At 44.7% G+C, this 13,989-nt stretch overlaps 1 protein-coding gene across 11 annotated transcripts in view; it reads right to left on the bottom strand.

Moving 5' to 3' along the window:
- Positions 1-2,708: 2,708 nt before the first annotated feature.
- ANK1 (ankyrin 1) overlaps positions 2,709-13,989 on the bottom strand; it is a 1,037,654-nt gene continuing 1,026,373 nt past the window's right edge. For 10 of the 11 annotated variants that reach the window (XM_086943592.1, XM_086943597.1, XM_086943588.1 and 7 more), the window contains one exon: positions 2,727-3,513. In XM_086943592.1, the coding sequence (XP_086799718.1) occupies positions 3,487-3,513 (27 nt within the window). In that variant the 3' untranslated portion in view covers positions 2,727-3,486. Of the gene's footprint in view, positions 3,514-13,989 lie in introns of all 11 variants that reach the window. The other variant, XM_086943595.1, reaches the window with a different exon arrangement.

Genomic DNA, 13,989 nt, shown 5'->3' with positions numbered 1-13,989 from the left:
CTTGCGCCTCACCGTAGGCCATCAGAGAACGAACAAGTGACCACTCCAGTAGCTTGTGAGTGACAAGGCAGAAACATTGCATCTCGAGAAGTAGTATTACACTGCTAGAGCAGTAGAGTGCCACTTGTTGACAGTGTGTTCCAGTGCTGTCTTCCTCTGCCTCCACACTTTAGCACTTGTACATTAAAAAACGATCTCCTGCCCTGCAGCACTCATTTACACAGATGTGGGATTGCACAGGAACACTGATATTGTTTTGTCACTGCTGGGGATCCCGGGCGTAAATCCCACCCTGAGTCAATGGTCTGGTGTTCTGTCGTCTTGGGCCTTGTGCGCTCGGCTTTTCTACAGGCTTTCAGACACCTCACCACAAAGACAAGACAGTGGGGCTTTTTTGGGACAGAGAGAGAGTAAAGAGGACAGTGAACCGAATCCTTCTTTAAGGCGTAACTTCTTCTGAGAGATCGCAGGACTTCCAGAGAAAAGTGCTCTCATGAAAAAAGTCCACCAAAATAGTAGAACATGACTGGAATAACGTCTCCAGAGCACCACGGATGAGAAATTTTAAATAGGAAATGCTGGGCTGCAATTGCCGTACAGCAGCCATCTTAAAAAAGATTTCTTTGTTGTAGTGGGGGACTCTGGTATGCAGGTATACTGCTACCCCTGGTAGTTTATAACTCAGGTTTTTACTTCTGTTTGGCCATTTCTTTTTACACTGTGTGAAGTTCTGTTTTCATTTTCCACGATTGCCTCTTTTGTCAAAAACCCAAACTTCCACACTATCTGCCTCTATAGAGAGTCTGTTAGTTAGGACATTTCTACTAACCCAGCTCGAGTCCTGTTGACCACTGTTTGAGAAGAGAAACGTGTGTGCCTGGAAAGCCACGTCAGGGCACGTCCTAGTTTTGAGCAACTGTGGAAAATGCGTGCTGGTAAATACTTGTTGACCGACTCAGTGTTGTTCTATAGCTGTAACCTAGGTAGGTTACTGTAAGAGTATTGGAGGGAAGTGGGCCACTGGCAAAGTCTATCCCTGTCCTAGACGGGCATGGCGGCCCTTTACAAAATGATCTACCTGCCCAAGTTCTTATACATCTTACAGAATTACCCATACAATATGCATGACCAATTTTTCGGTTGGTTGACAAGGTAAAGAGACTGCTGCTATGGGACAGGGGGCCTGCACGGATAGCATTGACCACGCTAACCAGGAAATATGTGGATGGGAGGTGGGGTGGCGCTGTTGAAGCTTCGGCTTCACTACTGGGTATCTCAGCTGCTGGTTGTTGATATTTGAGCTGATCATTAAGTGGAAAACCATTTTGATGGGGCAGAGAAAAAGATTCAGTGGAGAGCTCCATCAAATGCAACATGCCTGTTAAGTCTCAAATTGCTTAGCTCTTGGACAACACTTAAAATGGACGTTGTGCTGCATGCCTCATGAGATGCCAGTGTTAAAAACAAAAAAAATCTTTAACTTTAAGGACACAACATGGGACAAAGAACAGAAAACGAATGTCTGCTGAAAGATTTATGCCTCCTTAAATGTTCTGAGATTGGAGTGCAGAGGCCCTCACACTGTCACAGACTCCTAGTTTGACCTCACTCTCAGGGTAGTGTCTCACTCTGACCCCGTTTCTGACCCTGGCTTTGTCAAAATTCAGCTATAGCTTCTTTACTCCTTTCCGCTTCAGTGTATCCAGCCCTGGTTGATCCGTAGAAGGATTATTTCATGATTTGGGACTACATATAGCATTGTACACTAGTACAAACAGCATAAAGCGTTTTAAATTAGTGAATAGACGTGAAAATCACAGTAACTGTTCATCCTGTTCCCTGAGTTCCTCAACCTCACTTAACTGCAATCCTCCACAGGTATAAAAATACCATCCCTTCCTTAACCTGTCACACTTGCACCATATAAATCCACCAGGTCTTAGTCTGACGTGTTTGGACAAAATATCGGATCTACAAATATTGTGGGACAGAATAGTGTGTCAAAAATATCGAGGACAATAATATTGTGATGGTCATTTTCTATGGGTAAGTAAAGTTTTATTATATGTAACTCCACATATATGTACCTTGACGATATATATATCTTCAAGGTACGCAGATCTGAAGTTAAGAATAGTAAATTTACACTTACCTATCTGCACTCACCTTCTCGATATTTTTGTCCTCGATTTTTGACACAATATTCTGTCCACACAATATTTGTGTTTCAGATATTCTTTTACTGATCTAGTCTGACTCATGCCTATCCCGGCCTCCCCCTTCACACCTCTACTTATGGTGGAAATAAGCCTTTGCCCTTGTTCTTGCTCCCTTTTTCTCACTGTGGCACTGGGCATCTGCCTGCCCCCTGCGTGCATGAGACTAGACCTGGTCTAACTCATGGATACTTCAATTTAGGAAAAGACAAGGCCTCAGCTTAACTTCTTTTCACTCCTGTTCAGGCCTGAACTAGGCCTCTGCCTGACTATTGCTCATTCCAACTCCAAGTTCTGACAGGCCTCAAGGCTCCCACCTGCTCACTTCCACTCAAGATGAACCAGGCCTAGCTTGACACTTTCTCCCTCCCACACTGGATTGATTTAAAGTGACTAGGCCTCAGCCTAACTCCTGCTCACGCCGAGCCTGCACTTATATTCAGGGGTTGTACTTCCCTCGTTTCCTCCGTCCCTACTAAGTGCATGCTCATGTTTTTTTCCTTTTATTTTGCATAGTATTTCTTTATTTGGTTCCCACAAAGCTAAATTGCAGAAGAGTTTGCACATTGTGCTCCAGAGTGCAGAATGAGTCCCCTGCACAATGTGCCAACATGCTTGGGCACACATGGGCGGCTCCCAAGGATCGCTCTGGGGGGTACTGCCAATGTTACCAGCACTGAACACCAGTGCCCACAGTGAGTACACAGCTCTGGTGGGGAGTAATGTGAGAGCTTGAATGTGGGTCAGGCTCCGTCATGGCTGGGCAGCTTTCTCCCCTTCCAGGCACCATGCGATGGCTCCTCAGGTCCGCTGATATCCAGACATGCGAAGTAAAGCCCAAGCGCCCAGAGCCGCTCCAGGGTCAACAATGGCAGATTCCAGTTTTTACATTAAAGGTCGGTATGGAAGACATCCCTCGTGAGAAGGAAATAAGTTATAGAGAGGGCAGTGTCATTGCACGACAGACGTTCACGCCAACTTCCTTCCCCGTGATGGTACGAGCCAATGCTCTGGCAGAGGCGGGACTTTGGCAATCTGAGGAGGGGCAGAAGGAGCTGGCGCCTGCCCCAGTCTGCCCCCACCCGCCACGGGATGCTCCTCCAGCCTGGTCCAGTAATAGTGGGTCATGCGTCAGGTCCTCATGCGAACAGACCATGTTTTCTCCATGCCGTTAGCCTATAGAAACGAGTACAGCCAGATCTGCATCCATCTGGCCCGGCCCGCCTCCTTGTCTGCTTTGGGGGTGGGTCAGGATGATGGCGGGTGGGGGCTAGTGGTTAGGGGTTGAAGTGAGATCCTATGGAGACACAAAAAGAGGAGACTGTTATCAAACGCTCTGGTTATAAACATCAGCAACACAAACACCGATCAAACCAAACACAGGCTGTCCTTCTAACCAAGGATGTCACCTTTCTCAGAGAGAAATACCAGCAGTCTGCCCACGTTATAAGATTCTGCAAAGGAGTGGTCAAAGTGGGGAAAAAAGTAGGGGAACTGTGGGCAGAGAATAAGAGGGCAGGAAAAACCCGAGGATTTGATCAGTGGGCATGGTCAAAGGTGTGGCCAGAATGCACAAAACATCCTAATTTTTAGTATTTGTTTGGCATTTCACTGATCATTTACAGCTTTTTATGTTATGTAATTCAACCAATGTATACAGATGATTATGTAAGGTTTAATATGAGTTATTGACATTAAGTACATTCACTAAGTGGGATATGTTTCAATTACAGAATGTCCCAAGTACGCTTAAAAGCATAAGCACAAGCCATTTGTTTCCGAGCCATCGAGTTTCTGCCATCAGCACTTCTACTCCCTTTTCCCACAAGAGCACTTCATACATGAATGGCAAAATATCCTAGTTTGCAAAGGTTTTCTATATAATTATGGCTCTGCCATATTTTCCACATAATACAACACCTGCTGTATAATCTGGCAACTTTAACAACTAAATTGATTGTAGCTCAAATGGATCAAAAGTTACAAAAAATGTGACTTATGTTGCTGCAAAGTGGACAGCCCTTTACAAAGTTTGACTGATCACCTTTCTCCCTGCTGCATTTGTATGTTACACTGGTACTAACAAGGCACAATCTTTGCACAGACTGTTAGCATGTGTAAAAATGTCAAAATAATAAAGTATCAGAAAATATACTGCATTACGCTCCAGCCTTTTTTTTGCTGCATAATTTAGTCAACACTGCAGCTTAATTTTGTCCTCCTTTGCTTCATAATTCCACTGACTCCCAAAACAGGCAGGACATGTTAAAAGTGCTTGTGCATGAAGCAGAGAGACTGTGAGGTTTGCAAACTTAGTTTGGCATGCGTGTAAATCCTGCATTGCTGATCCCAGGTGGGTTGCAGCTACTACTGCTGAAACAAGGCCAATGGAGGTACCAGTGGGTGAGGCGGACTGACCTCAAGGGCAGGGCTGGCTTTAGCACTGGTGGCGCCCTGTGCAACTATGTTTGTTGGTGTCCCCCAATGACCACCTCCGCCACGGATTCCCTCACATCCACCCTTTAACAGTGCCCCTCAAGTCTCCATAACCACACTCTCTCTCAGATGCATTTAATTTTATTTACAGCACCAGCCATACCAGTGTACGTGTGTAAATCACTGTATAGGAAATTACATAAGACAAAGGACTATAAGGTGTAGGAGTCACAGGACAACCATACTAGTAGGCAATATAGTTTAATAGTGCTTGGTCTAGAGAAACGCAAACTCATAATTTAAACCGGAATACCATAGTTGGGGGTTTTCTTTAGTAATCAGAATGGATTTCCATCTGAATGAACCCTTTTTGCAACATTAGGATAATCAAAGACTTGGGGAAAAACCATAACACTCTAATTTATACCTTGCCGTTTGCATGTAACTCTTAGATGATAGTTATTGCTCACTGTTAGCATTTTAACTTATAAACTGCAAGTACCAAAAGGATCTCTCTGACAAAAGCAGTAACCTACTGACCTATTTACTTTATGTGCACTTTGTGATCGGCATGGTACCTGTTCTTTGCAGCAGGCACATTAACCATCTGCGCTACCTTACCATAAGTCAAAACTTCCAATAGACAAAACTCCTAGGAAGAACATTAATCATCGGAGTTATCATGACATTTTTATTGTTGCTGAAAATTGCTGGAGGCCAGGAAGGAGGCTTTAATATACTTGCAAACACAATGCCCCCACCCCAGGTCAGCGTCCGGTGCGGTCATACCTGTCGCACCAGCCTAGAGCCGGCCCTTCTAAAGGGTCCTGTAACCTCAGTGACAGAGTCACTTTTGCTCTAGGGTGTGCTGCTTCGTAGGCCTGCCCGCAAGACTGGAGGTGAACTTCAGTATGTGTGGTGGTGGACAGGCCTTCAAGGTTAACCTACACTTGCCACTACTAGGATCCACCTGATTGTGCTAAGACACCTCTGTTTCTAAGGTCTAGCATGAGAATGTGCTCCCTCAGGAGAGTGGTCTGGTGGACTGGTCATGAAGGCTGAACCTGTTTCCCCAGTTCCAATTTTGGCAGCTCTGACCATAGTGCCATATCCTCTCCCCCACTGAACACCAATCTGTCCCACTGAGAGAAACTCGCACTGCCATCAACTACAGCCCATTTGTGCCCCGCTATAAACACCTGGATGTGACTCAATTCAAATTACACACTAGACGATAGCAATATGCTGCCTTAAAAAAAAGTACCAACATCATGGAAAAAGTAAACACTCATAGGAAATGCAAGATTCAATAAAGCGTGTGAAATGTAAGCAGGAACAACATGGTTACCATAGCACTTTTACAGTCACTATTCAGAAATCAGTGAGTGCTTTTGCCTGAAAAGTTAAGGACATGACTACAGGGTCCAGGAGGGACACATTTCAATGTTCATTGCTTATATCCTTACAAAACATAAGCAGTATGGTTTAAAAAGACCACATCTGTGAACTCAGACCAACAGTACACATTTTGTTTACCAATCCGCCCATCAATCAAGCATTGCAGTACCTCCAGGATTGGTGCACTTCCCCACCTGGGGAAAACAATGCTGTTCAAAGAAAGACAAGAAAACAAAAGTAGTGTTTCACTGGCAAACTCTGTAAGGTGACGCTAATGTGTTTGGGTGTGAATAAAATCTATCTGGCCACTTTGCGACTACTCTGTATTCCTTTATTCCATTATTTCATTATTTTCCATACTTTTAACCTTTTCTTCCAGAGGCTGCACTTTGGAATAGAAAAATGTCAGAAAAAGACGAAATTTCTATCAAAATTGTTTTTCTTTTTGGGATCTATTTCACAAGGGAACAAATAATCAAAAGGGGGAAAGAGCGGGTGAGAACCATTTCTTGAAGCCACGGTTTTCAGTAAGTGAGGAGGTGCTAGAAAGAAAGAAAGAGAGGGAATAAGAGGAAAAAGAGAGGGGGCAGCTGCCAGCAGCAGAGCAGAAGTGGACACTGTCCTTGTCTTTTCTGGGCAAGAAGGAAAAGAGGCCCTTTCCTTCTCAGCCCACCCACCCGTCCCCTAATGGCCATGAATGCTGAGCCTTATCTGTAGGCCGTGGCTATTTTTGCCGTCCTGGGTTGTATATTTAAAATAAAAAAAGTTGGGCTGAGGAATCTATTGAATGAAAGAAGTAGGGACACGCCATGCCCTGCCGATCCTGCACACTTCGACTACTGCTATAAAGGCCCAGACAAGCTAATCAAGTAGAACTTTATGTGAAACCGGCTGTATTCATTTTTAGGTCAAGCCGGTACCGCGCATGCGCTGCTCTACAGCATGCTGTATTGGAGTATGGAATAGTAGCCCTGCCCAACCTACGCCCATATTTGTCATTGAGGTGTGTCCTTGCCCTTCGTAAATGCTGACTTCTGATTCGTTAATAGGCTTTTAGTTCCTCCTTAGTACCGCAGTGTCTTCATGTGTAACCTCCCATGAGGACTGGCCATTTTACTTCTGTTGTTACACTCTACGTCTTTTTTTGTCTGTAAGCACTATTTTCTTTAATGAGTTTCTCCTACTGCAGGCAAGACATGCTTTCCTGCAATATTCAGTGCACCATGCGCGCTTTCACTTTCCAAGCAGCCCGAGACAATGGCGGTCGTTTCTTTGAATAGGTCTCGCATTTACAAGAGTTTGAGCTATTGGCATTGTAAATGACAATGCCTTTTATTTATGTGCTACTTAGCAAAACAGATAAATAAAAGGTGTAGTCATTTAATATGGCAAAAGCTTAAACTCTCGCAAATGCGAGAACTATTGCATTGCAAATGCTTGTTAACCTGGCATTTCCGCCTTTGTTTACAGTGCTGATTGTAGTTGTAGAGCATATTTTAAAGGGTTTTCGTCTCAAATTCAATGTTTGAACTATTTACTGATTATATGAGAAATATTACCGACTTTAGGTAATTTACCTAATTTTGGAACAGGCAGACCTCACTTCTAACACTAGTTTTACCTCGTTCATGTTAAATTTTTACATTCTATGTACATTCCTGCCAACTAGTGGTTGTTTAGGGCAATGACTTGTTCTTCTGTTTAAATCAAAACTTGAGATTCAGTCGTAGTAGTCGACCTGAAAAGTACAACACTCCGTACCTCAAAGCCGAGTTCAGGGAGGCGAAAAGGGTGAGGATTCGCTAAAATGTGGGGCTCCTCCAAGAGATGTGGCCAAAGCAGCATAACTGGGAATGTTTCGCAAGAGGCGTCGTCGCCTACGTAGTTGAGGGCATAGCTTGAAACGTAATAAAATCCCGTGTGTCACACGGCACACCCACCACCTTAACAGTATTTGGGTGCCTCTCTGAGGAATTTATGTATTTTAACCAGGCATATAGCAACAACGGAAATAGGCTTAAAACAAGATAAACCTATTGGTTTTGCAAATGCTTGTTAGCAGCATCAAACAGATGGAATAAAAAATATTCGACTGTAAATTAAACGTTACTAAGTAACACTGTCTTTTCCTTTGATACTACCCATATCTCAACAGCTGTGGGCCCCTTTCACACATTTTTTAACAATTAAAATTCACATATATATATGATTGCTGCTATGGGTGCTCTCAAAGGCAAAGAATTAGGGGCCTCATTTATGAAAACTGTTGCATTGTGATACAACAGCGATGCAACAGTTTTTTTTCACTGCGCCCTCCTTGCGACACAATGAATGCGTCGTATTTAATGTATGATGCTCCATGTCGCAGGGAATGACAGATACGTCCGGAATCCGGACGTAGCTGTTGGCGCAAAAGTCACACATTGCTGGAGTTGTGTTGCAAGCATGACGCAACTCCAGCAATGCATAGGGCAGGACTGTAACTATGGCACAGTGTCACCTTTATGCCTGCCATTAGAGGGGCGTAAGATTTTGATGCAGTTGCGTCCTTAAAGTGTCACAGTGAACTCTCATAGATTTCACTGCAACACTTTTACGACTCTTTTTTATTTACGTGGGTATGCACACCCTGCATACATTGTACCTAATGCAGGTATAATGTGGCGCAGGGCTTTACAAGGTGATGCATCTGTCGAGATGAGGTACCTTGTAAATATGGCTAGTGTGGTGCATTGTTTACGTCGCCGCTTCGTCATGAAAAGTGACACAACGGAGGTGCAAAAGTGTTGCAACGATTCAGAAAAGGGGGTGGTGATGAACAGAGTGTCTGAATTAAGCAGACCACTCTTACCCAGTCCAAAGATCAGGGCTTGATCCATCACCGTTTTTTAGCTCACTGCACCATCCCAGCTCAGAACCTGGCTACATGCAAATTAGTCTGTTCCTGTCCCAGTGCATGATGGGAACAGGGCAAACCAAACTACCAAGCCAATTCTTATACTGGGAAGGAAACAAGCTTCCGGAGGCCGGTTTCTGGCATTTCAGCCGTCGTCGGCCCGGCTTGCTTGAATCCTGATGGTGCAGTGAGCAAGGGACTCATGTCTGAGTATACCCTGCCACACCTATAGTGGCCAAAAACGATGCAGTGAGCTAAAAATCGGTGTTGGATCTAGCCCTGATCTCTTGACTGGGTGAGAGTATTCTGCTTAATTCAGAAACTCTGTCCATCACCACCCCTTGTTGTTAAATATTTTGTCCACCATAAGCAGTGGAAGGGTATACTCAGATGTGAGTCCCTTGCTCATTGCACCATCAGGATTCATGCAAGCCGGGCCGACGACGGCTGAAATGCCAGAAACCGGTCCCCGGAAGCTTGTTTCCTTCCCAGTGTAAGAATTGGCTAGGTAGTTTGGTTTGCCCTGTTCCCATCATGCACTGGGACAGGAACAGACTAATTTGCATATAGCCAGGTTCTGAGCTGGGATGGTGCAGTGAGCTAAAAAACGGTGTTGGATCTAGCCCTGATCTCTTGACTGGGTGAGAGTATTTTGCTTAATTCAGAAACTCTGTCCATCACCACCCCTTGTTGTCAAAAGTGTTGCAAAGCATTCATAAATAAGGCCCTGGATGTGCATGTAGTCTGCACACTTTTATGACCCACTGACGGGCACTGTGAGAAATAAACACTGCCTTCAGCCTCAGCTCTCAATAGTGCCCCATCAGGATCACCGTCAACAACTTGAATTCACCCAGGCACCTAGAAGAGACTCAGTTCACACGGCATACACTGTACAAGAGTGACATATTGCAGGAAAAAAACACAGAAACATAACTGGAAAAAGCCAACAATCGCCAAAATGCTAATCATTCCTGTCCCCTCTCTTTTGAAGCCAACGACGAACGTGCTTTTGTACTATCACATTGAGTGACAAGTAAGCTAAAAACCGAGCAAAATTAGTGATCTTAGGAAATGACAGTAGGCCAGTACTAGGGGTGTTGGGGTGCACACTCTATATGTCACTGACAGGTGGTGAGCCTGAAGAGTAAGGATGATGTGCTTTAAGGAGACCAGTTCCCCAACAACATCAATCAGTAAATCAATTAGGAATTTATATAGCGTGGCTACTTACCCATAAGGGTCTTAAGGTGCTGAGTTTACTCATTGGGACCTTAACAAAGTGCAACAGGCATTTGCAAAGCCAATAGGTGTGGCATGCATTTTGACCCCTGACTAAAACAGAAAAAAAGGGTACTGCAGTGGAAAAAAGCAAAACAATTATTATCTGTATAGAATGCGCTTATGGGCGAATGGATTTGTGAGATCATTCTATGTACTTCTGAGATAAAATATAGTCCTTCATACATTGCAATGCAAGCACATCATGGGAGGTGTAATTATTCACCAAACAGCCAATATAATAAGATGTGGGGGGACTATTCCTCTGTGTGGCCCAATCCTATTCTATGTAGATTTAGAAGAATTGGTGCAGGAGATCTTGCAGAGCGCTGCTATCAAAGCAATGATATTTCTTAAAATGCTTTCAACAGTGACCAATAAGACGTCACTACTCAGTTTTCTATCGTAAACACATGCACAGACATTCCTTTTAGAGTGTTTCTGCTACTTGATGTTTGGATCCAGGCTGCACACCTTCCAGATTTTAAAGAGGTGCTCTGTGTATTGCAGATGTTATCCGCCCAGGTGAGGAAGCCTGTCAGAAGCTTTTGCAGGGCCTGGTCAAAAACCTAATGCAGGCCCCACCTGGAAGATGGCAGGAGCACGCACTTCAAAGCATAAAAAAACATACACTTGAAGGAAGAGAAAAGATTACTGCTCCAGTATCTCCCCCATCTAGTGGCATTGCAGTGGTTACCTGCCTCATCATTAATACAAAATATGTAAAATAATTTTGTATCTAGGGCATGGGGCATACTGCCTCTTCTGCCCCTCCCATTGTGATGGCCCTTCACATTAGTTTAAAATATATATATATCTTTTTATTGTTTTTTAATAAGACATCAAAACAGTTCAGCAGATATATCTCGGTCAACATCCATCTGTTACAGGCGACAAGGATTACATATGGTAAAGATACTATAGTAGCAGGAGTACAATTCCCCTTTATGACCCCTGCGGTAGTTCCTCCCCCCAGTATGGGATGTCTCACAGATCTCTTAGTGAAGTGTAGGCTTAGGAGAACGAACCCCCCCACCCGCCCTGTTTCAGGTGTTGGTTTATGCCTCTATCCCGTCTTCTTCCATTTCTAGATTGTAATAGCTCAGCCATGGTTGCCATATTTTCGGAAATTTCTGCGGGCATCCCCTTGCTTTATATACCGTTTTTTCAGCTCCCATATACATATCCATACCCGACCGCCACTCCTTCAGCGTGGGAGTCTCGGGTCTTCCCCAGTACCTGGCTATATCTCGTTTAGCCACTATAAGACCCAGGTTGCTAAGTAAAAGTTGATACCTAGAAATGTCAACATCTGTATTGATGCCCAACAAAACATATCTGGAGTTCATTGGGGTTTGTACGTGCAATACATTGTTTAACTCTTGTACTATCCGCATCCAGTAGCGATGTATTGACAGACAATCCCATAACGTATGAATGAAGGAGCCTCTTTCTGTGTGACATCACAGACACTCCGGCGTCTCTTCCCTACCCATCGCATGCAGTTTCGCCCGGTCATAGTAAACCCTATGGAGGATTTTGAACTGGACTAATCGGAGTCTGAGCTTAATCGCCACCTCTCTGGGGTGCATCAGGGCCATCTCCCAGTCTATATCTTCTAGTGGACCTACAAGGTCTTCCCACTTGCCCCGGAGTGTCCTTAGTCTGTTAGGCATATTGTTTATTAGAGTTTTGTAGGTCCAGGGGACTGCTTTCTCCTGTATCTTTTCCTGTAATAACCGACCCTCTAACAGGGCATATTCTGGGAGCTCCGCGATGTCTGGTTTCTGCACCAGCCATGTGTGTGGGAATTGAACATATTTGTAGTGCTGCATATTTGTCAAATTATAGATTGCTTGCAGGTCTGCAAACGTCATCTGAGCGCCTGCCGCGTTATGTCTCCCAGGGTTGTGATGCCTATAGCGTCCCATCTCTTAAACCCTTGCAGCTTTACAAGCTCGGGCAGGCGTCTACCTTCCCATAGTGGTGTGGATTTCGTTAGCCGTTTATACCAGCACATCTCCTGTTTGGCCTCCCTCCATGCTGCAATCACTCTCTGAATTGCGGGTAGAAGGCTTCTAATCCATTGACCCCCATATATGTAAAGAGGGTGTGAGCGTTTGTGAAATTGGAGTCTCTCTAGGGCATATGTGGGGTGGTCCTGCGGTGCGTGTCCTCATTCGTTGAGAACCACTAGGTGTGCCGCTCTATAGTATGTCCTGATATCTGGTAGAGCAATTCCTTCGTTGTAATGGCTACGCTGCAGCATTGGGAGCGTCACTCGGGGGTGTCCTCCGTCCCACAGCAAGGTGCGTAGCTCGGAGTTTATGGTATTGAAGATTGCATCCGGTATTTTATGGTATGTATTTTGGAGGACATACAGTAACTTAGGCAGGGTGATCATTTTAAACATAGCCACCCTACCGAACCGTGTCAGGGGGAGGCGTCGTCATCGAGCCACATCACTCCGGAAATCTGCTTAGCCTCGTTGAATGTTATGGGAGAGGCAGCTTGTCACATCTAACGAGATGTAGAGACCCAAATACTTAAAGCCCTCCTAGGCCATCGGGAGACGTGCCGGTATGGACTATGTCAATGTGGCCTGCCATTGGTTGGAGGACTGACTTTCCCCAGTTAATCTTATATCCCGCCTGTCTACCGTATTCTTCGGTTACCATCAAAATATTTGGGAGGGTCCTATCCGGGTTAGTGACTTATAACAGAATATCATCGGCTTATAGTGAGATGCAGACCCTTCACATTAGTAACATGGAAAGGGTAGTTAATCTTATATCCCGCCTGTCTACCGTATTCTTCGGTTACAGTCAAAATATTTGGGAGTGTCTTATCCGGGTTAGTGACATATAACAGAATAGCATCGGCATAGAGTGAGATGCAGGCCCTTCACATTAGTAACATGGAAAGGGCTTTAATCGGCCATATGGGGGATCCCACACACAGTTTCCCTTTCTTAGCCATTGATAGGGAAATAGCTCTTCAGAAGTCTTTACCCTTTGCTGGGGATGCCACCCCTCCACCTATCCTTTGCTCCCATATGCTACCAGTAGGGGCTCCTGTGAGAGGCAGGGGTCTTTGCATACCCAGCTTCATCTATGGGAAGGCACGAGGCGGGGATTGTGGGGTTCAAAAGCCTGGATGCCGTACAGCAAGCCCGCTCTGTCTACTCTGTTTGTCCCCCTCCCTTGTCTGCACATAGTGGCAATTTTCCATTCGACAAACCCCTCAAGTTAGGGAATGTCTAAGGTGCAGTCAGAAAAGACTAAAGTATCAAATATGATGGTCAAACATATGGCATCTTTGGTCAATTTAAAACTCCTGAAAAGGACTCCGAGGTGGGTTTCTGGCTGGACTGAAATGAAGGATGGCTTACTCTTAGACTTTCTGTTTTAGCTCTGCTCCTGGGTTGGTCACATCATGGTGTCATTTGCTGGAAGGCTTGACATCAGGCTCGATCATGGTTAGGTCTACCTGGCATCAAGCATCAGTATGTCACTTCCCGCACATGACCGTTATTAGTTGTACAAGGATGCTACAATGTAAAGAATTTGATCACACTGCATGTGATGTTACCCGTTGCTCTGAACTCTAGTGCAGCTGCCTCAGTGGGTACCACAGATGCCAGGAAGGCCCATGCAAGTGCGACACATTTATCTTTATTGTTTCCAGCCAATAACAAACTCCATGCCCCTATTTACAATGTGCTTTTGGCTAAATGTCCAGAACTGGTTTAGTGTTTCATAC

The sequence above is a fragment of the Lissotriton vulgaris genome, chromosome 11 (genome assembly GCF_964263255.1).
Source record: "Lissotriton vulgaris chromosome 11, aLisVul1.2, whole genome shotgun sequence".
Classification (NCBI taxonomy): domain Eukaryota; kingdom Metazoa; phylum Chordata; class Amphibia; order Caudata; family Salamandridae; genus Lissotriton; species Lissotriton vulgaris.
Note: the sequence above shows the minus strand (reverse complement) of the source record. Positions and strands in the feature narration are given on the sequence as shown.